This window comes from Lycorma delicatula, chromosome 3 (genome assembly GCF_047948215.1).
Source record: "Lycorma delicatula isolate Av1 chromosome 3, ASM4794821v1, whole genome shotgun sequence".
In the NCBI taxonomy this organism is placed as follows: domain Eukaryota; kingdom Metazoa; phylum Arthropoda; class Insecta; order Hemiptera; family Fulgoridae; genus Lycorma; species Lycorma delicatula.
This window is the reverse complement of record NC_134457.1, coordinates 140,018,265-140,041,022: the sequence shown is the minus strand read 5'-3', so window position 1 is coordinate 140,041,022 and position 22,758 is coordinate 140,018,265. Positions and strand designations below refer to the sequence as shown.

The window sequence follows — 22,758 nt, the reverse complement described above, 5'->3', positions numbered from 1 at the left end:
TCATATCTTCCTTGAGGTAGATCTTTCCTACTATGTCTATTTCCATTCTCTTTTACTTCCCGCCAAATTTTTGAATTCCTGATAACGATTCTCATTTCCTTTTAAATCGTCTGTAATTTTTATTCTTTTCAGACCTCTTTTTTACTTCAACTAAATCTTTCTATTAATGTTTAAATCGATCCTTTCCTCTCATGAGGTGTCTCCCCTCCATCTGCTTTCGTAAACGGAATTTTTCTGATGAGCGTCTGTTCTTGTTTACCTTTCTCATTAAACCTTCTTTTTCACTTTATCCATTCAATTTTTTCTTTTCCTTTCTACGTCCACTTTTAAAATGCCTACGACCTTTCTTTCTCCTTATTTTCATAATAATACTATTTACCATCGATAATATATTCCCTATTCAACAAACTTTCTCAAGTCTGTTCATCTTATTATATAATTACTATTTCCTTCTACTAAATGCCTTTTAAAAAATGCTTATTAAATGCCTTTTTAAGAGGCAGGCGGTAAAAACTAAGGTATTCATTTTCAGTTTGGATGTTTGGAGCTGACAATTTTTAATCTAGCATTGATTTTATTTATACGTTATTATTTTTAGTTAGATTTTACACGAGCTCTCTGAGCTTTGTAAATTTATTTCGTCTCAAAATTTAGTTAAATAATTATGTCTATAACGTAATGTTATTTTTGCAAAGCGTCATTACGTTATGTACAGTATTCACTTATTACTTAAACTTTGAAATAATTTTTTATCGCTAAATTTTCCTGATTGATTATCCCATTACCTTGAACAATAGGCATTAATTACGATATGAATAGACATTTGGTATCTATTTAAAATTTACTGATAATATCCTATCTATCGCGAATTCGAGTGGAAAGTACAAGCGCACATTTAATTCATATTAATTTATTTTTATAAAAATTAAGAAATATATATTTTAATTATAAAATATAATGTAATATTTTCCCACTAGATAGGGAATCTTGGAGAGCTGCATCAAACCAGTCAAATGACTGAAGACAAAAAAAAAATTTAATTACACGCCTAGTAAATATGAATTTACTATTAAATTAAATAGGAATTTATTTATTTAAAAATAAGTAATAATCGATAAATAAAGCTTTTTGTTTGTGCGGATTCTAGAAAAAAATTAAAATATATATAAAATAATAATAATTAACCACGTATTTATTTATTTTTATTATTTGATTTATAAATGAATTTTTTTTATTCATTATATTGGTCTATTTTGTAAAATTCTTCTTTGCTCTCTCATTTCCTTCTATTTGTACCATTTCTGTTTTATCCTTATTATTTTATTGGTACGGTTACAGTAAGAATAGATTTAAAAAGTTATAAAACGGTAAAAAATAAACAAAAATTTATCTTTTTTCTAAAAATTATACGTTCAATTTTTTTTATCATTTATTTGATCGGTTTTATGCGCTTTTCATTCCTTCTGTTTTGCGCTAGTCTTTTAACATCAACATGTTTTCTACATTTTGCTACTAAAAATTAATTATTTTATTTATTCTGATTTCGCTATTACCATTTTTTATTTGCTGCATTTTCTTTTAGTAACGAAATTAAATAAGAGTCCTAGTTATTATATGTTTCTTCGATCTCGTTAAAATTATTCTTGTAAGATCACCGGTCTACATCATTAGTTTTTTCGGTTCGAGTTTATTTCGAGTATATTTTTTTTATTCTTTAATTTATCGGCCGATATAATTATTAAATTTAATTTAATTTTTTTGTCCTACAGATTTCAACAATTACATTCAAACAGAAACATTCTTTTATAAAATAATATTATTGTTTTAGAGATATTTTTTATTACATTCACAGTTTTTTCTTCAAATTATAACCACATTTTCGGTCTGTATCCGATAAATCAATAAAGATTATTATAATATCCTTTTTTACAAAAAGTTTTTGTTATGAGAAAAAACTCAGTTATTTGTTGTTTACAAATATTCACTATGTACTGTAAATATTATAGGGAGGGTGGGGTACTCCTGTATCATTATAATTTTTAAATTACTTGTAATTACATTATTATTATTAAAATACTTCCTCATCTCGGCTTCGCCTGTGCTATATGGTTACTTGAGTTTCCCGTCGCGGTGAGAGGATGACTAGCCAGGGGATCTCTCCTTGAACCTCCTGTGTTCATTAAACGCACACTTATGAGAATAATGACAAAAAAAAAATTAAAGCCTATTCAATTTATTCAGAGCAACAGTTTGGTCAGTACAGATCCACTAATTGGTTTTTTAGATTTCCCGTCGCGGCTTAGCTCACCAAATACATAATCAGATTTATAAACATAAATTACCAAGTATTGCAAGTATTGTTTACCAAGTATTGTTAGTATTTGCAAGTCCAAATCGAGAGAATATCTCGTCTAGTGTACTAGTGTAGTCGGAAATGGGGAAAATTGCAATTATTGTTCAAACGTTTTTTACTTTTCTTGACCCCTTTCAAGGTCAAATTTAAAAAATCTTGAAATTGGTATTTACATGAAGATTACAAACACCAAAACCAAGTTGATATCTTTATTTGTTACCGAGAAATTAAGAGAAATAGTAAATACGTTGTTACTCCATTTTAAACCTTTAAATTCGGCATTTCAAAAATTTCTTTCTTAGTGTACTTACACCGTAAAAGAAGATAGTGTACACAAATTTCGTTAATCTATCTTCAGTAGTTTTTTCTGGGCGCTTATCAGTAAGGAGATGTTGCTTATAGGTAGAGTATGTACATATACAGATTATTCATAATTAATCTAACTTATCTAGTTATCCTAGTTAAATATAGCTAAGATTTTTTCAATTATTTTTTTTAAATTTATTTTATTTTTTTCTGCTTGTTATAGAGTATAAGTTGATGTATAAATATTGACAGGTTTGAAACATCTATTTGCTTATTAAATTACCATGAATTTTGATATCGATTTGTTATATGTTTATTTTTTTTATAATAATAGGATAATAATAGGATTATTTCGCTCTAAAATATTAAATGTAAAAAAAAAATATACGTGTAATTAAACATTACCATACATGTTGGAAACTTCTATTTTAAGGAGCTTTTTTTTCTATGTAGATTCCACGAAATATTTTTAAAGTTTTAAGAATTATTTAATCGTTTAGGCAGTATTTAGTATTATAGCTTAGCATGATTTTAGTTGGCCTACTTGTTATAAATTTATTTAAAAAAATTTTCGTCTTTGAAACTAACATTGAGTTACCGTAAAAATACTAAATTATAACTTAAATAAATAAATAATAGTTATTAGTAAAACTATATTATTTTATTGGACTTACTATTCTTATTTGTTAATTGGCTGATTAAAACTGTTAGACGTTGATAATAATTAATATTATATTTTCTAAAATTATAGTTTAATACATAGTATCTTTGTTACCAGTATTGACATTCTATGTCAAAATTAACTGTACGTTTAAATTACAGAAAATAAGTATTAAAATTGTATTTTCTTTTTATTTTTTAATGACAGTGTGCCAAATTAAAAAAAAAGAAATGGTTATCGTAGTTAGTTCTCACACTTAACGGTTATGTCTACAGCTGAGCGCGTATCGTAGTTTAAATACTGGTAGGTTAGAGAAACGGAACGAATCGTGATTATTAGTCGTCCTATTTCATTACTTAAAATAGTCTAGATATATTGTTAATTATTTGCTTGGTATGTAATTTGCCATATAAAACTTTTTAAGTTGTACAATAGTATCTTGCTAGCCCGGTTCGTTAAACAAATAAGTTCTAATAATTAAAAATAATAATGAAGGAAATTGAAACAAAAACCGTTCCCTTCTTTGTTTAGCGAGCTGGCTTCGCGGTTAAAACGGGTGGGGAAAACAAGACATAGTTATTGGCTAAGATAAACAGGTCTGTCCAATGAGGGGGCGTGACGTCATGCGCAGACTTTAAATAACCGGGTCGAGTGGGGAACGAGGTTTAGAGCTCATACTGGTCTCAGCCTTGCTGGTATAAGGACAAATGGTCGTTCTCCGCCGTTCTGAGAATAATCACACAGTTTTCACCCTGTACACATTCAATTGGATATTATAGTGTTGTAAAATTGTGCTAATACCGTTTTAGTAGTGATTTTTGTTTGGTGATTTGGTGAAAACTGGAGTGTGTACACCATTTTTGTGAAAACTGTTGTGTCGCGTTGCCTCAGTCGGAGAACGCTTTTATATTGTAACGTCTGTGATATTAACCAAAGTGTTTAAAATTTGTTTCGATTTGTGTCTATCGGAGCAGGTACTTTGAACGTATAACTTTTATCCCACTGTAGTCAAAAGTGACATATTAAAAAAAGCCGTATTAGCTGTGATCTCTTAGTTATTAGTTCCGAGTGGGTTAGTAGATAAATAAGGCTGTGAGTTAAAATAATATGATAGTGTAGTTGTATTGACAGATCTGATATTATTACTTTAGTTAACAAAAATGTCTAACAAAACTGTTACATTTGGTGGTGTATTCCATTTTCCTACCCTTCCGAAAAATAAGGAGGAAGCCAAAAAGGCAGAGGCCGAGGGAAAGTCTGTATCGGTTAAGAACAGATTTAACTGCGGTAGTTTGAGAAACAGTTTAAAAATGGTGGGTAGTAATGGAAATACTCTAATCGCTATCCGTTTGGTTCGCAGCAAGCTGAGGAAACGGGAAGATACTCTTCCGACCACCACAGCGACGCCAACGACGAATAACACAACATCCACGACTACCACAACAACAACCAACCACAATAACAACGTTATTCAACAGTCAAATAACCACAATCATCTGCATTCTAACAACCAGACAACGCAGCAGCAGCAGCAACAACAATCAGCGCCAGAAGTCACAACTGTTTCCCAGACGACGGAAACTCTTCCACCTCCGTTTTTGTGGGTCTACCATTCTAATGGGAATTCAACCACCGCGTCTTCTCAGTACACATTGTACAACAATGATCAGGTAAGAATTATATGATCTATTAATTAAATATGTAATATTAATTACTGTGCTGACACAGAGTTAGAGATTAACATCTCTGGCAAGTTGTAACCTCCTATTTTGCAAGTAAACTGGGTTAATTGGTGCTTTTTCGTTTTGTTTTAAATTATAAATAACTCGTAATTGTTATTGCAGAAGTCTTTTTCTGCTGATTAAATACGTATGTGCAGTTTCAGTTTAAACTTAAATTTATTTATATATACAGATTTTGCTTATAAATAACTACTCTGTGTTTTCACTTAAAAATCATTAAGTTTTTATATTTTATATTGTATATACTGATGTGAGTTAACTGAGAATGATCTTGAATTGTTAAACAAATTAGATACTTTATTTTTAAAAAAAACAACAAAAAAACATGTTTTACGACGGATTTTGAAGAAAATCATTGTCTTATATTTAATATAATTTTTATTCCAGTTTTAAGATTTATTGAACTTTTTAGAGGTCATTAAGTAATTTTTATTGATAATGTTTATGTTAGTTGATAACAATTATTGCATTATCTTATTATAGCAGTATTAATGTTATCAAACCAATATTATTGTTTATGCCCAATCTAGACATTAAATTAAGCAGGCTTGAGATGGTCATACTACAAGATTTACTTTTTAATAGATGGTTAGTTTATGACTAAGGATGGATTTTATATTTAAACTTTTAACCTTGGGTTAGCTTTTACTATTTTCATAGTTGTAAAGTGGGACTAACTGAATTTTATTATTATGTACTAGTTTATTTGTAAATCATATATAATGCTTTGTTAAAACAAAATTTATTTTTGGATTTTGTAATCTTACATTGTCGTAAAACAAATATAAACTAAACATTAGTTCTATCGCTTAGGATCTAATATTAAAGAAGATGCCAGTGTGTTCATTGTAATTAATTAACATTTCTTTTTACCAAAACGTGTGGTTACATACACTTGTTAACGTGATTTTTTTATAATTACTTTTGAATTATTAAAATGTAGAAATTTGAATGAAATTCTAGTAATGTTAAAATTTTTCCCACGTAACTGATGATTCGTGACTCAGTTACTATGTACAATAACTCATTTTGATTTTTTGCTTTAACTTTATTATTATAATTTTAAATGATTTGGATGGACGTCTTTTGTCAATTAAATTGATAAGCGTATTTAATAAAGAAAACACGAGAGGCACTCGTATAGTAATAACTCGGCTCATTTGCAGTATAAACAGCATACAGTATGTAATACAGCTTTACTGTATAAATTTAAATGAAAAATAACTAATCTGTTCTATTCAGTGAATTATATTATTCCAAAAACATTTTTTTAAAAGTAACATATATTTAAAAAGTGAAAATTACGCTTGAAAAAATTACATTGAAATGTGTATAGCTATTTGTTTTAAAAAGAATAAGCGTCATAAGAATCTTACTATTGATGGTTGCCAACCAAACTCTGTTTGTATTTAATAAGTTAATAAGGTGTACGCTAGATAGCAGCACGATTCGACCGTGACATTCGTCGCCTTGTTTCGTGGCTGTTAGTGTTTACTGTTGCAAAAAAAATATATGTATATAACGCTTTCTTAACACGTAGAGCTAGATAAACGAAATTTGTAATCACCTATAGGAACCATTTTTAATTTTTTTTTTAGGTTGTGATTAGTATATGTTATGTATGTCCATTATTTTGTAGGCATTGTTATTGTTTGTAAACTAACTAAGGTCGATTTAAATCAGACGTGTAAAAAACAAGGTCTGTTATTTGTAACTTCTCAGATATCTTAAACTGTTGCATCGATTTAAAACCTTTGGCTTGGTTTTAATTTCCGTTGTTTATTCAGCTTAAGTATCATATTTAGTGTGTATCGTTAATTTTAAAAGTTTAAATATTTGATCTTGGTGGTTTGTTTTGTATATTTAAATTGACAGAATGCATTTTGTATTTTACCATAATTATTTATTGTAAATTTTAATCTCGGCTTACTTTTGGTTTTTACAAGTCCTAACATTTTTTTACGGGAAAGTAACTAGTTTTGTTTTAAATTTTGCCCCCGTGAAATTTTGTACTATTTTGTGTTCTAAGTTAGCTATCACGTTTGCGCATCTGGGAACATAAGAAAATATAGTGTTACCAGCTCTTCCCTAACGCAACAGATGTTTTATATGTATATATATATTTTTTTGATTTTCGAGGGCATAAATAATATAGAGTATAGTCATAAAATTAATAAGAGCATTTTTAATTCTTCGGAGATAGTTTTGAATCCAGGTCCACCAAACACCTGTATATGCGTGATTTTTCATATAGTATCAGTATGGTATTTACTTTCAGTGTAAATATCTTAATACATTTTGTTATAGTTGAACGTAAATCCTGTCAACTTCTTTTTATTTATTTATTGAGGTTTGTTCTTTTAACCAATTTACTGAATATTCAATTTTATTTTTGAAACACAAATGTAACCTAACTTTAAGTTTCCGTAACTAGTAATCAATTAATTAATACAAACGAGGTCAGAATAAAGATAAGTGGATATTATTTCCACAGATAAGTGGAGTTTATTAACTGTAAGAAGCCTACTTGGAAATAATTTTATGTTTAAGAATATTTTATTAGTTTCCTGAAATAAATCCTTTAGGCATATTAAACGAACAATATTTTTTTTCATAACATAAAAAATTACATTGTTTTAGATATTTGTTTAAAGGATTTGTTAAATAATGCTACCTGCTCCAGCAAAAGTGTTTAAATGTCTTTTACTGAAGATTTAACATTAGTTACGCTTGATCACTTTACTTTGAAGTTCTTATCGTTAATTTATTGAACGACAGAAAGCTTCTCATAAAGTTTTCTTAGTTAATTATCATGATATTGCGGCGCAGCTATTTTCTATGTACAAATGAAACTGTAGAACTTTTAAAAATCTGATAAATAAAAGTAGGGGTTTGGAAAATTCTCTTCCGTGTGGGGAACGTAGGAGCGAGGTCGTGCGTGTGCTATGAGCGCCGCAATCGTAGGACGTGGAGGTCACAACAAGGCTATATTATATTGTACAATAGTTTTATGTAGACGTGGAACTTTTGCTCTATCTGATATGATAATTGACAGTCCTTATGTATTTAGTGTTTTCGTAATATTTTTTTTGGAATTCTAAGCTGTTTAATTTTCATTATTATTTTACGTGCCGTAAAAAAATCTATTTTAAACAAAGTAATAGTAGATAGAAGTAGAGATGTGTAAAGTTATTACATCCTTTTTATTTTTACTTAATACCTTTTGTATAAACAATTTGAATTATACTTTTATTAATGCCTTTATTTGAATTTATACCTTTATTAATAATGCTTGAACTGGCTATTGTGATTTGTGAGTTTTGCGCAGTGATGAATAATACTGTTTCTAGCCGATAGAATAATTTTAAATTTACATTTATATTATGCAGTCAAAATTTCGTTAATGTCGTTATGGCATCTACTACATCTTTTAACAACTAATTACGCGTATAATTTATACTTTATTTAATGCTCCATTTCAACATTTTGGTGACGCAGATTTATTTTTGTATTTATCTAACGATAATTTTTATTTTTGAAAAAACTGAACCGATTTTTCTTAAACGGTTCGTTACATCTTATCTGTTGTGATAAATTTGGCCTAGGAGTTTTTAAATTTAGCGTCTCTTTTGTTTAAAGGGTTATAGTTTCTTATTAGTACCTTCGATTTTAGCTTTAAAATTATAAAAATTAAATAATATGTAATAAATTTCTTTTCCTATAATTTAAATTTCATCCGGTTTATTGTACAAAAAATATTTCTTGTGTATCAGTGTGTGGGCGCGTGTCCATTAAAACTATTTCTAATATAAATTAAAACTTTTTTAAATGTCCCACACAAATGTAGTGTAATAGGAATATTGATGTTGAAGATATTAACGTTGTATTTTATTATTTTTATCTGATGAGGTCGTGGTTCTGTCTAAAGATCCCGTTAGTTATTACTGCACCTCCATATCCATTCAACCAAGTTGAGAACCGGTAAACCAGCTTCCTTACGCCCTTGTCAAGTTTTCTGACCTTCCGTGTTTATTTATGCGAATTTAACTTGCAGAACTTATTTAAGTATTCCGTATAAGATTGCCTTTTTGCACTTGTTCAATCAAACCTCAACTCGAACGCATGCGGTTACAAATTACATCAAGATTTTTGTTTAATTTATTTATATCTGTCATTTGTTAGCTTGTTTATATGATTATATTTATTATTACTTCAGATGTCAAATTGGGATAAAAAATAATTTAGTCGGTAGAGCGGCCTTATTTTTAACCATATTCCTCCGATTCACTGTAAACAAAAATTCATTTCAAACTGAAGACGGATAGTAAGAAAAAAAGAATCTCACTAGTTCATTTTTTCTTTTCAGATTTCAATTTCCGCAGACTATGAACATAAACAATACATTTCTGTTTTACGTTAATTCTGTAGTATTTTTACAAACCGTTCATGTATCGTCAAAAATATTGTAATTTTATCAGTAATTAAATATGAATTTTGCACAGCGATTTTTTCATTAATATTTTTATTTGTTTTTAAAGGCCTAGTTAAAGAACTATAGCGAAGAAAGTGCTATTTTAGTTTTATTTTACTTTACTTGATTTTGTCTTATATTCCAATTTTTCTAAAATGGAAACAGTTGGCAAGATTTTTACTGATGAATGCCATTAACAAATAACGTAAATTATTGACGCCCGCCTAACTGTTCATTATATTATGCGTAATGGGTACTTTGTTTTCAGTAGGTAATTTTTTATATTAGGATATTTTCTTTTAAACGAAATACTTATAATAATAAACTATGTTTTTATAGCAAAACTAGCATTAATTTTATTGTATTGTATAATTTTATCCTGGTCAGTAAACAGTCCAGATAGCAATAGTCCATGGCATTGATACTTGTTAATCGAATATTTTTATTATTACACCTCCTTTAAATGTACAAATATATAAACTTCATAATTTCTTGTTGTAATTATCATTTCCGAGATAAAAATTCAGGCTGTAGTATGCTGATGTAATATATTATTTATAGATAGATTGTCATTCGTTTAATATTTTTTTAAGATAAATGTAAATATTTAAGTATTTCCAGTGTTAAGAATTAATTGATCGGTTAAAAATAATTATACTTTTAATGAATAATTAATTAAATAATTTTAATTAATTATACTTGTTATATAATAATTATCTTATTTTGTTAAAGTACTGTTCGTATAATTTGTATTGCTCATAAAAAATAATGTGAGTAGACTAACGCTTAGTTTTTGTTTACAAATTTGTTTTTTCTACTATGAACTTATAATGATGGACTAATTATAGCGCATTTATTAAGGTTTTAGTGATAAGTAAATTATTCATACGTGTTTGCGTACAACGAGACCATATTTTCAATGTATATTTTATTAAATTTCATTTTAAATTTAGTGATTTTTTGACGAAATGAGATGTAGCTTTTCAAAACAGACGGAAAATTTGTAAATTCTTTTTTCACCCATAAAATTTTTGTAATCAAAATACAATGTACCGGTGTTGTAATTTTATTACATAATTGTTATTTCTTTAAAATTTCGTAAACTAACCGTAAATGGGACGAATTAACAAGACTTGGCAATTTACATTTATTTGTGATTAATGATTAACAGACAAACAGTTTTTTTTGTTTGTGAACGAAATTAGGGAAAAATAATTCGGGAAATTCGTTACCTTGCGTTACTGTATCGCGGCTTCCCGGCCAGTTTTTTCTCGGCAACTGAAAATTAGTGATAAAATATAAGATATTAACTCAGTCTGGAAATTCAAATCTAAAGGAATACTTGTCTTTTCCTTTTTGTAGATTTGAACCGGCATCATACAAGATCACAGTAGAATCTGATTAATCCAAACACAAAGAAGTCGTGTTAACAGAAAATGATACTTGTATTATAATCTTTTAACGGTTTGTTTACGTACGTTATTAGTTTTTACACGACTCTGAACAAAGTTGTTCAACTAGGCAGTATAATAAAATAGAAGCCAATGTCGACATAGGAAGTGAAAGCTGTATTTGGTTTTTTTTTGCCAAACTTTCCCTGCTGAATTCTTGCAAAATTATATTTATATTGAATTAATTTGTTTGAATCTAATAAGAAATCAAGAGATAATTTTATATCTGCATACTACACCAAATCCTTTTTGATATTTAATGTACGCGTATACACGTGATAGGTCGATTGAAATTGTTGGCTTAGAGTAATAACGTTCTTTTAGACTAGGAAATAGTGGGGATTGGTAACAGTGGAGAGGGTTATAATATATTTTACGAGTTCATGTTACGTCAGTTGCTTGATACGGAACTTTGTGCTTTTAACTTTTAATATTAAATGCTATATAACATTTCAGGATGGAGGTTGCTAAACGTACTTTTACTTACCAATTATTAATAGATCGTCCTTTATTGATCAGTTCCAATATCGAGTCAGATATACCCTGCATTAAAATTAACTATGGGCAATCTAAAAATAGCTCTGTCAACCTTCTTGTCTTATTTTATTGTGGGAGGAGTTACCTTTATGATACGTGTATGCCAGGTTCTGTTACCATGCACACAATGGCTTCATTTTTATAGTGTTAAAATTTTTTTTTTTACGTATCTAGTAAGCTATGCAATTCTTGAGTTTTTTTAAATATCTTGAATGGTACAGTTAAATATATTTACCTGTATATTTCAATTTTTGTTGATTAAGTTTCCGATAAGAAAATCCGGTAGAAATCAGATTTATGCTTATTGTTTAATTTCTTTTATTTTCGATAAAATCTTACAAATTATATATCATTAACTAATATGTAAATTGTTCTATTTTTATTGTAATAGAAAAAAAACTGGTGTTTTGTTCAGACTACTGTATTTTATAATTGCCAATTTCTTTCTAATTTTTTTATTCTCGATCCGTTTCAAGATATTAGAAAAATAACTAATATTAACTTATTGAGTTGTTTTGGAAAATTTGTGTACAATATTTATTACTTGCCACGGTAATTTTTCGTTTAAAAATAAAAAATTACCATATCTTAGTTCTGAAACGTTGGTATTCCTGTATACCTATTAGATTCGTATAATATATATTTTATCTAAAAAAAGTTCTTTGTCAGTATTAACTGATTATTTTTTTATATTCCTTTTTTTAAGTAATTGTAACAGTTAGGTTCTTCCCTCGTTTTGTTTATTCATTTGTATATTATGAACAACTATATGTCAGTATTCCCTTATTATTTAAAATATATATAACATTTGTGGCAATATAAATTTAGTCCACTCATTTTATTATCAGCTTGTTGGTTTCCTTTTTTCTACGTAAGAGATTACATTAGAAAAAACTTAATTTACTGTTAAAAGTAGGACTAGTGAAAAAAAATTGTTGTAAATTAACTACTTGTATTTTGAAATTTTTATTTTTCGTATTCTATTTCATGTAGTTTAGTTTGAACTACAGCGTTCTTTGTTAATTTCGTAAAGGTATCAATTTCAGCAATATTTTTTTTACAATAAAATAATTAAAATATGGAAAATGTGCAGTAATTAATATATATGTATACATATATCACTTCTTTGTTCTAATGAAAACATTGATGGAAATGTGTGCACCGGAATACTATTGTACTTTTACTTATCCCATCTGATGTTATTTATTGCAGTTAATTCTATTCTTTGGTTCGTTAGGATAAAATTATTTCATTAATTATGAATTATAAGATTTGATTACGAGTTACTGTCACTTGCCGTTTTTGATTGATATTTTAAAGTAAAGGGATTCCTTTTAATAAATTGATTGGGTTCAACAATTTTTTTGTGGTTTATTTTTAATGGAATGGTTTTTAAGTATTCTATCGTCAGATAATAGATTTACGTTTTAAAAATTAATGTATTTTGATAACAGTTGATGTATTGTCACATAACAATAATTAATTACCAATAAGTGTTTAACGTTATCAGTTTCCATTATTTATAAAACTTTTAATGATGGGCGTAGTCACTTTTCCTTATACTTGCTTGTTGCACCCAGGCAGGCGCCCAGTTGGCAACGATAATGACGCCATTAGCAGACTGTGCTCGACCCACTGATCCACTAAATGTGAAAGCGCGGGAGACTGATGTCTGAGCTCCTGAGAATTGTGACGGGGAATTACTGTATGTAGTTTCCCCATTCGAAGGACGCGTTTTGCTTTGTTACGCGACTGTAATATGCACTTTTACTTTCGTATTCCACCAAAATATTACCATGATAGGTATCATACCTTGAAATGATGTATTTAGGAGGGAAAGGTTTGTTTTAACATATTTATTATGACGTCGAGTAGTAAATTTTTAATTAAATTCTCCATTAACCAAACAAATAAACTTGACATAGTTATTAACTGAGCTTATAGGATATATTATAAGACTTAATATATAATCTTAAAAGACGAAGGAGATTAGAATATATTTTTTTAAATATTTACTAAATTCTTACTTAAAAAAAAAAACTGACATCTTCAGTTAATTGCAATTTTAATTAGCGTACTTTCTCTAATAGAAAATAAGAGTTATTGTTAATTTATTCACTTTCTACTTAGGCTATGATTCATTAGAATCTGTTAACAGTTGCCATTTCATGACTTTGTTTAGCATATTGTAAAATAAATTATAAATAGGAATAAGATTAGATATTCTTTTCTAAATTAAAAATTTGTTCTGTATACAAAACATTTAATCTAAAACAAAACTCTTCATTTCCTATTAATTTACAAATTTTAATTAAACATTTTTTTTCATATATTTCAGACAAATTGATAAATTTGCGAAGAACTTATGATCAGTATAATTGTAATTATGATATATTTCTTCTGCAGCATCCAGTTTTAAGATCAATTGAACTGTAGGCCTAGTTAGTTTTAAGATTTTATATGTATAATCATATAGAGATTTGATTTGTTTGTTGTCTATTTGTTATGATAAGTAATTTTATTTAATGCAGGAATTAATTTTTATTTCTATTTTCTGAGGTTAAAAAACAGGGGTATTTTTTAAGACAATAATAGCCTCTTTTTCTATTACAGATCATTTTCAGTTATTTATAATCTGTGACAAAATATATAAAAACCTAATTATATCTCAGAAAATCTATTTTACACATATATATATATAGGTAGATAGAGACACATGTATGTCTCTATCTACCTATCTATCTGGTAGATAAAATATCGAAAATCTTCTGGCATAATATCAAAAATACACAAATTTGTATCATTGTAACTGATTTAAGTTAGGTTATCTTTATGCCAGCTGGCATAGATTAGAGGATTTTTTTTTGTTCTTTAATATCAGCTTGCTAAATGTATGTATATGTGTATATTTTTTTAAATTCTTTGTAATATGTTTGAACTAGTGATACATATCTATTACCATGGTATATTTTTTATGTTGTTTTTTTAAATTAATTTATAAAATAATGCAGCAGTTTATCCAAAACAGATGATTTATTAAAGTAAATTATGTTAAAATCATTGAATCTGTACTATAAATTACTAATATATTGAATTAAGTCGCCCACAAAGTTTCTTGTAATGCAAATTACAAGTGTATTATGTCTGTAGTATTTGTTATATAAGTTACACCCATTATTACAGGAAGTGGTGCTGAACTTCAAGTTCATTTGATGTAATGTAACATTTACCACACCTTTTTTGTTCTCTCTGTTTACTTTAAATTTGAATCCACTATATAAGTTTTTGTATTGGTAATTTATGAATTAAAAAAAAATTGTTGCATTAATTTTGTTATTGGTATTCATTTTTCTGTAACTAATGAGATGCATCTTTTTATTCCATAGTAAAGCTATTTTAATTGTTAATTTAAGTCAACAAAAACGACTAAAATAATGAATAAAGAAAAGATACAAATTGTAACAGTAAAGATAGTATTTTTAACAACTTATTAAAAGTTGAAAAAGAAGAAGAAATTGGGTCTAGATTTGCATTTCAATTATAATTAAATATAAAGTAACTCTAAACAAGAATTAAATGTGAATATTTTAAATACTGTCAAAATGGCCGTTATAATTAATTAACATTGACTTGTACACTGGAAATGTTGTGGCACTCCCCTTTAGATCTTTGTAATTTTGTTTTTTTTTCCAGTTTCTATGTAATAAATTTGCAACAATTAAGACAGCTATGTTCATTCTTTTTCCAAATACTAAAATAGGTTTACATGCATTATTGGTCAGATAAGTATATTATTGGTCAGATACAGTAGATAATTATGTACTGTATTTAACAATTAATAACTCCTTTTTTGTATTTTTAAATTAATATATATTTATTTTTTTATGTGCAGGATAATCTTGTACATAACTTACAATGTGAGGAGCCCCGTGAGTGCAAAGGTTTCCGTAAGAATCTAAGAGGGAAATGGCGACGACTTGTTAAAAAGAAGCCTCAACAGGAAGCAGTCTATACAATACCAGCTGAACTACGGGATCAATTAAAACAAATTTACGTTTATTGAGAACATAGTTCATTAAATATAATAAGCTTATTCATTGCTCATAGTATTTCTTTCGCTGTATATTTTTCCTCATTTCACTCATTTTATTTTTTAATTTATTTTATTTTCATGAGCTTGATACTGTACATTTTATGTAAATTGTTATTATTTATTGTAATAAATTATGTAATACAGCCAGAATTGAATCATTCAAATTAATTTAATCTGTAACAATTTAAAAAAAAAATTAATATATAATTTTTTTTTGTGAGTTAATACGTTATAATAATATTTATTATAAGTTTGCAGTACATATTCCTTTTTGGACTGGGTATTTTCTATTACATAAAATTTCAAAACTGGCTGAATTATTTTTTCTTTAAGTTACTTTTTCATGAAAATTTCATAATCTTTTGTTTGTCATTTGCATTAAAACTATTACATTCTTTACTTAGTTATAAATAATAATGAAAGAACAAAACAAGTATTGTAAAAAATTATGTAGAGCTTCAAGTATTTCTACCATTTTTTATTATTTGTACTTATTTGTTTTTTTTTAATTGTATTTTTATTTAAAGAACTAATAAATTATTTCCAAATTGCCTTTAAAGTGCCTTATAGGCAAATAATAATAGTATATATCAGAAATAAATTTAAAATTAAAAGGATTAAAACTTTTTATTAACTGAAATGTATTGAAAAAGTAAGACTTAATTTTAGAATTTTCAATCAATATGCATTAAAACTACTATTCATCGGACCTTATAAGGAAGAGTTCAGTTACTGATGAAGATTTCAGGGCACCAAAAGAAACTAAATCATCAGTATTGTTATTGAGAATGAGATATCCAAAAACCAAAATTATTATCAGCTTGTGTGGTCTGATTTTAAAATAAGAAGTCCATGGAATAGTAGTTTGTACATTGTTTTATGTTATACATAATTATTACATTAGTTATTTCAATTTTCTTTCCTTAAAAAAATAAATACAAAAATAATAAAAAAAAACCTTGTTCTATTAAACCTCAAGTAATTACATAACCATTAATTAATTTATATCACAAAGACTTAACTGTAGAAAAACTTACATATCAGAACATAACCCTTTGTAATAATATAATTCTTCTTTATATTCTTTCCTTATAATTATATTTATTACGATTACATTTTTTCCACTTTTTCTTGGTTAGTTGTTTGTGATGTCTGTGATCTGACTGAATCGATAGTAAATAGATAAGTCAAAAGCTGTGGTGAATCGTATATGTATTAAGTTAAAAAAATAATGGTTCACAAATTTAGCCATGAAATGATGTGCCATTTAATGCATATGTGTGAACCGCATTATTTTATTCCATGTAAATAAATAAATAGATTAAATATGAATTTATAATTATATAAATAAATATATTTTTAGTAGGTTTTTACTGTAGTCATTCAAAAGTGTACTGTACATATTAGTTATAAATAATTATTAATTTTGTTTCCGGCTGCGGGAAGATGGATTATGGGTAACTGATGATATGTGTATGATCGATCAATTACACTCATGTGCAGCATCAATGTTAGTTTATTTGAAGTGACTCGTCCATCGTTTGGATTGTCTTATTTAATATATTAATTAATAATTATGAAGTAGATAAGTTGTGCTTTTTCTTGCTAGTAATTTTCATAAAAGAAAATTCTAAATGCAGGCATACACAACTGGTTAATTAATTAACTCATATTGAGTTATTATGATTTTTGTTTAGTTTGGTAAGTTATTTAGTATTGTTGAAGTGTAGAAAAATTGTCATGTCAGATTTTGTGTCATTTTAATTATTATTTCTTGTTCTATTTTGTAATTTATACTATTATATTATTACATGAATAAATAAATTTTATACATTTTTAAAAATTTAATTTCTTTATACTTTCCTAACCTTTTAATTATTTTATTTATTTAACTCATTTATTTTAAATTGTACATTAAAATCGATGATTTTTTAAAAGTTATTTTTCTTAATTTTCATTAAATGTAAAATCAAATGAAACTTCATATATTCAAGTTCATAAAATTATGGTGGTACAAATATTAAACCTTAAAAATTGTGTGACATCTAGAATCATTGGTAGCTATTCTGATGAAGTTGTAGTGTATTATGCGTATATTTTGTTTCTAGAAGTCCACTTTCTCAGCACTTTGTTAATATGTACTGAAAATTTCTTTAGGCATGTTTCTTACTGAATGTAGAGATATTTGGCTGGTTTCCTTTGAGCTACAATCTCACTTGTTGGAAATGGCTTCATTTTAGATTAAAAGGAAAGATTATGGTTATAGTCCATCTTGCTGTTGTTATTTACATGAAAATATACTCGTTCATTGAAATTCTCAATTTTTAAGGTTTTTATATTTATACCATTTAATTTTTTTTTAATTTCTTACAAGGAAAGTTTTTTGTATTTAAAATAATATTTATTTTGTTATAATATCTTCATACATATGATAAAAAAAAATTATTCTATTATATGTTATCAGTATTTTTATATTATGTAACAGTATTTTATCTGATTATAGTTTTTCTTTTTTTTTAATAAAATACAACAGAAAAAAATTAAATAATTACAGTAATTTTATAATTGTTTATTTTTAGAAATATATATTTGAAAGATTATTACCACCAAAATATAAATTTATTATTATCTAATTATCTTATTTAAATTTAAATAGAATCTGTGTGTTATTTATCTGATAGTTACTATCTTAATAACAAGTTTTTGTCAGAAAAAAATCTAGATTCATTAGTCGTTATTAGCTAGTAAAATTTATATAATCATTATACTGCTTAGTTCAAGTTTTGGCTTCAGTATTTATAAATTTTTTCTCCAAATATTGTCACCTTCTCTCTGTAAAAACAGAACATGCAATTTATTGTTTTAATTGATGTAATAAAATAAGAAATATAAAAATCCAACTTGCTATGTATTAAATATATTTTACCTATTATAAAGAATTTGAAAATTGTGAAGAAAAACAGAAGTTAATAATAAATAACATAAAAAAATTGTGATTATTAAAATGTAATTTTGATTAATTCTGAGTTTATCAAATAATTTCTTTTGGTATTTTTTTATGCATGCTGCTTGTTAAAAATAACAAAAAATTTATTTTTAATAGGGGAATTAAAGTACAATATTTTATAATCAATTAAACAGTTCACTGATATTTTATGTGTGAATTATATTACTTCTGTTGCTTTTTTAAACTGCTAACATTTTTGATAATTATCAAAATTTATTTGAATGAAATAATATTTGTAAAAAAATGTAGAATTTTATGTGATTTTAAATTTTTTATGTGTATTTCTTAAATTTAAATTAATTGTAACTGATAAAGTGATTAAACACAAATTTTAAGTATAACTTAAATAAATATATTAATTATTAAATGTGTTTTCTCATTCAAAAAATCTGTTTTTAACTTATTTTACCACCTATAGTGATCTGAATTAAATTCTGAAGAAGAACAGTGATAATTGAAGCAAAATCATTCTCACAACAAAAATCAGCTTGTTGAAATATACATAAGTAAGCTTTCAAAATATACTTTAGAGATTGTACATAACTGAAGCACACATTTATCTTTGTTTTATGTTGACTATTATTGATAGAAATATCTGGGTGTAATCCTTGATGAGAAACTTCAATCCAAGGAGCACCTACAGTATGTTGCAAGGAAGGCAGTAGATGCGTTCTTTGGTGTTCGTAGGATAGTTCACCCTGATTGGGGGGTTGAATTTCTATACCATGCGGATTCTTTATAAAGGTATCTGTGAGGCCATAATGTTGTATGCTGTGCTCATCGTATGCAATTTCAGTGTTATAGGGATATTTTATTGTGAGCCCAGCGTCTTCTATTGCTAGTTGTTGAGGGGGGCTACAGAACTGTCTTGTGAGAGGCAGTCAACCCTATGGCAATATGGCAATAAACCCATAGATATTCTGGGTACAGAACATAGCAAGAGGTGTGTGTTGAAGAAGGAAGGCCTTCTACTCCCAGGGCATATGCAAGAAATTGAAGACCAAGGTTTTGACTCTTGGCAAGTTAGGTGGAACGAATTTTCTACTGGTCGATATACGCATGGTATATTTCCGGATGTTAGAGAATTGAAAGTGGTTAAGTGGGTTTCCCCCAAATCGGAACATAAAATAATTTCTATCAGGACATGGTGCATTTAGGGACAATTAGGTTTGGTTTGGTTAATTCAGGCCTTTGCCTGGATTGTGGAGTTGATGACAGTGCTGACCATGACTTTTATGTTTGTCTCTGGTATGAGGCTGAATGTAACCAGAGTCGCTAGGGAAGTCGAGAGAGTAAATTCCTTTTTGGATCTGCGGGTCAACTGGAAGACCCATAGAGAATAGACAGCAGTGGCTGGCTTCCTGAAGTATCTCGCACTGAGCAGATCAGCTGAGGGGCTATGAGTAGAGTAGTACCCCAGCTAACTAGGGTACCGCGTGGATAGTTAGATTGGCTATAGGTAGGTGCATTAGCATTGCGCCTTTGTAAGTTAGAAGTATATTGGAAATTATGTAAAGAATAAGCTGTTAGCAGGACGACGACTGCACTGTCGAGGGCATGGGCATCCATGCAGCTGTAGGTTGCAGCACCATCTTGACTATGGTTGTTTTAGGTGATGAAGTAAATGTCATGTGGGACTGCGATGGAGCTGAGTGGGAGTCGGCGGTCTGTCCATCTCGCCCTGGTAGACCAGACCGGAGTCAGTAGTTGTAATCTAATTGAAGGCTTAGATCAGAAAGAGATTAATTAGAACATTAAGGGAAGTAGGAATAAATTCCGTTGTGATGAACATTGCTGGTGGTATGCATTATATTTACCAAATAGACTTGTATGATATGAGACATTTACAATCACAAGTAGCTTATTTAAATGTAGAACTAGGAATGGGGTTTGTGCTTCTGCAAACTCAGTTAGCTAGTTCAGAGAGCAATGATGTAGGACAGTCAAGATATTCGGAAGAGGCCTGCAGCAAAGGCAAAAGATGAGTTAAAAATCACTGATGTAAATGTCTACCAAGGCATCCCAACTGAGGCCTGGCTTATTACTGTGAGGTGTAATCAATCAGTTAGAAGGTCTGAAGACGACTCCCGTTAAAGCCTGTCAGGACTAGGAATGGGGGGAGGTGGTGTGATGACGGGAATCATCACAAGATTCTTCCCCTACGGTTGTTGCGAACACTATTACTGAAAGGCTGTCAATAATTTTAGATCTGTATTAGCAAGATGTATAAGAGTAACTGCAGTTGTATTCCTATGAACACTAAAAACAGCAGTGATTTAATTGATTGCTGAATATTTATAATTTTGAGGTTGTTTTTATAATTTGCATTCTCCTACTAAGTAGAAGTGATATACAGAAAGGAGCATGTCAATTTGTTGCTTTACACCATTACAGTCTTTCTTATGGTTGATGCATATCGATGATTGATTCCAAATTGCATGTCAGTCTCAGGAGGTGATTCTATAGCCAAAAATGAGAAATTAGTTCACATAAACATAGGTCAGAAAATGGTTTGTTGGCAAGTTTCAGCTCATGAAACATTTAGCCCTGCTTTCTGCTCCTTCTGTGCAATTAAACTACCAAAATTCTCGTGGGGTACAAATTGAGGGATAAATTTGGTGTTTCCTTGTTTTTAATCTAAGAAATTGAATAAAAATGGTCCAGACCTCTACCTCAGAACAGTACTCATGAACAGGAGTTGAGGGCAGTTTATGAGGGCCTGAATGCACTGGTTGACAAGTCGTCCTCTGTAAACAGGCCACAGGCCACTCAAACGGACCTGCCAGCCACGGAGGACAACATGGAACAAATTCTTAGCAAGGAGCTAGAAGATGAGGAGCTGTTAGGGCTCTTACAAAGAAGGTGGCCGAATAATCTGAGAAGTAAGATAAGTCTGGTGACGGAATTCCCTACCGACAGGGAAATAATATGCAGTTTAAACGACCTAAAGAAGACGGGAGAGCAAGAACAAGGCCCTAGATTTGCTGTAGGAGACATTATAAAAGACAAAGTCTCGGTTATTGGAGACAACACAACAGAGAAAAAGAGAAGCAAGTACAAAATATGCTACAACTCTGGTGTATCTGAGAGGGAGGCTCTCGCCACACTTTTGAAGGCAGCCAGGAGAGTCGTAACACAAGCACCAGATGCTGCCTATGGCTTGCCGACGGGGAGCATTGGAAACTATATGAAAAAGATCCTATCGTATCTGCTAAGAAATAAGGAGACACCAATATATATATTGACGATACAAGGAGACAATAGTGTAAGAGATGTGGGCACTAATCAAATATCCATCAAGAAAGCCACACCGCCGGCGGATCAGAGCCGCACTGTTGTTGTGAAAGCCGAAGGCAACTCATACGCTGAGCTCCTTAGGTCGATGAAGGGAGCGGTGTCGAGCGAGGAGGCCAATAATGTCATATCGTTGCGTAAGGGCCGCAATGAGGAGCTACACGTTAGGATCGAGGGCGTAAAGAATGCAGAGAACTTTACCACTCTACTCAGGGACAAGGCGGCTGATCTGCATGTGGATCTTAAGAGCAGAGCTAGTAGGAGAGCGGTAGTACACATCAGAGATGTGGAGATGGATACTGCTGAACAGGAGGTGATGGCCGCAATAACCAACAGGAATGGCCCTAACGATGATTTTAAGATACCGTCAATCAGAAAGGGTTTTGGCGAGACTAGAAATGTCACGGTAATCACTTCTTACAGAGCCGCGTGTAAGTTAGTCGAACAGAGGCTGAGGATAGGGTGGATAAGTTGTAGAGCCTACATACGCGAGGATGAGGAAAGGTGCTATCAATGCTGGGGAACCGGGCACAGGAGGCAAGACTGTAAGGGCCCGGATAGGTTGGAACTCTGTTTCAATTGCGGAGGTCGAGACCATAAGATTGTAGAATGCCAAGAGCCGAAGCGGTGTCTTGATTGCTGTAGCAAAGATCACAGGACTGGGGCATGGCTATGTAAGAAAGATCAGCATATATAAGACATTATTTGCAAATGTAAACAGGAGTCTTGGTCGCACTAGTAGTAGCTGAGAAAGAGATAGACCTTCTTGCAATTGCTGAGCCTAACAGATACGAAGCCGCTAAATCTAGTTGGATAACTGATACGGAGGGCGATGTTACCATA

The 22,758-nt window shown here is 29.2% G+C and overlaps 1 protein-coding gene across 4 annotated transcripts in view; it reads left to right on the top strand.

Annotated features, from left to right (window-relative positions):
• The window catches only part of LOC142322053 (uncharacterized), an 850,063-nt gene extending 831,075 nt beyond the window's left edge, over positions 1-18,988 (top strand). For all 4 annotated transcript variants that reach the window (XM_075360675.1, XM_075360677.1, XM_075360676.1 and 1 more), the window contains 2 exons: positions 4,681-4,990; positions 15,414-18,988. In XM_075360675.1, coding sequence (XP_075216790.1) covers positions 4,681-4,990; positions 15,414-15,584 — 481 coding nt within the window. In that variant the 3' untranslated portion in view covers positions 15,585-18,988. The remainder of the gene's footprint in view (positions 1-4,680; positions 4,991-15,413) is intronic.
• Positions 18,989-22,758: the final 3,770 nt, after the last annotated feature.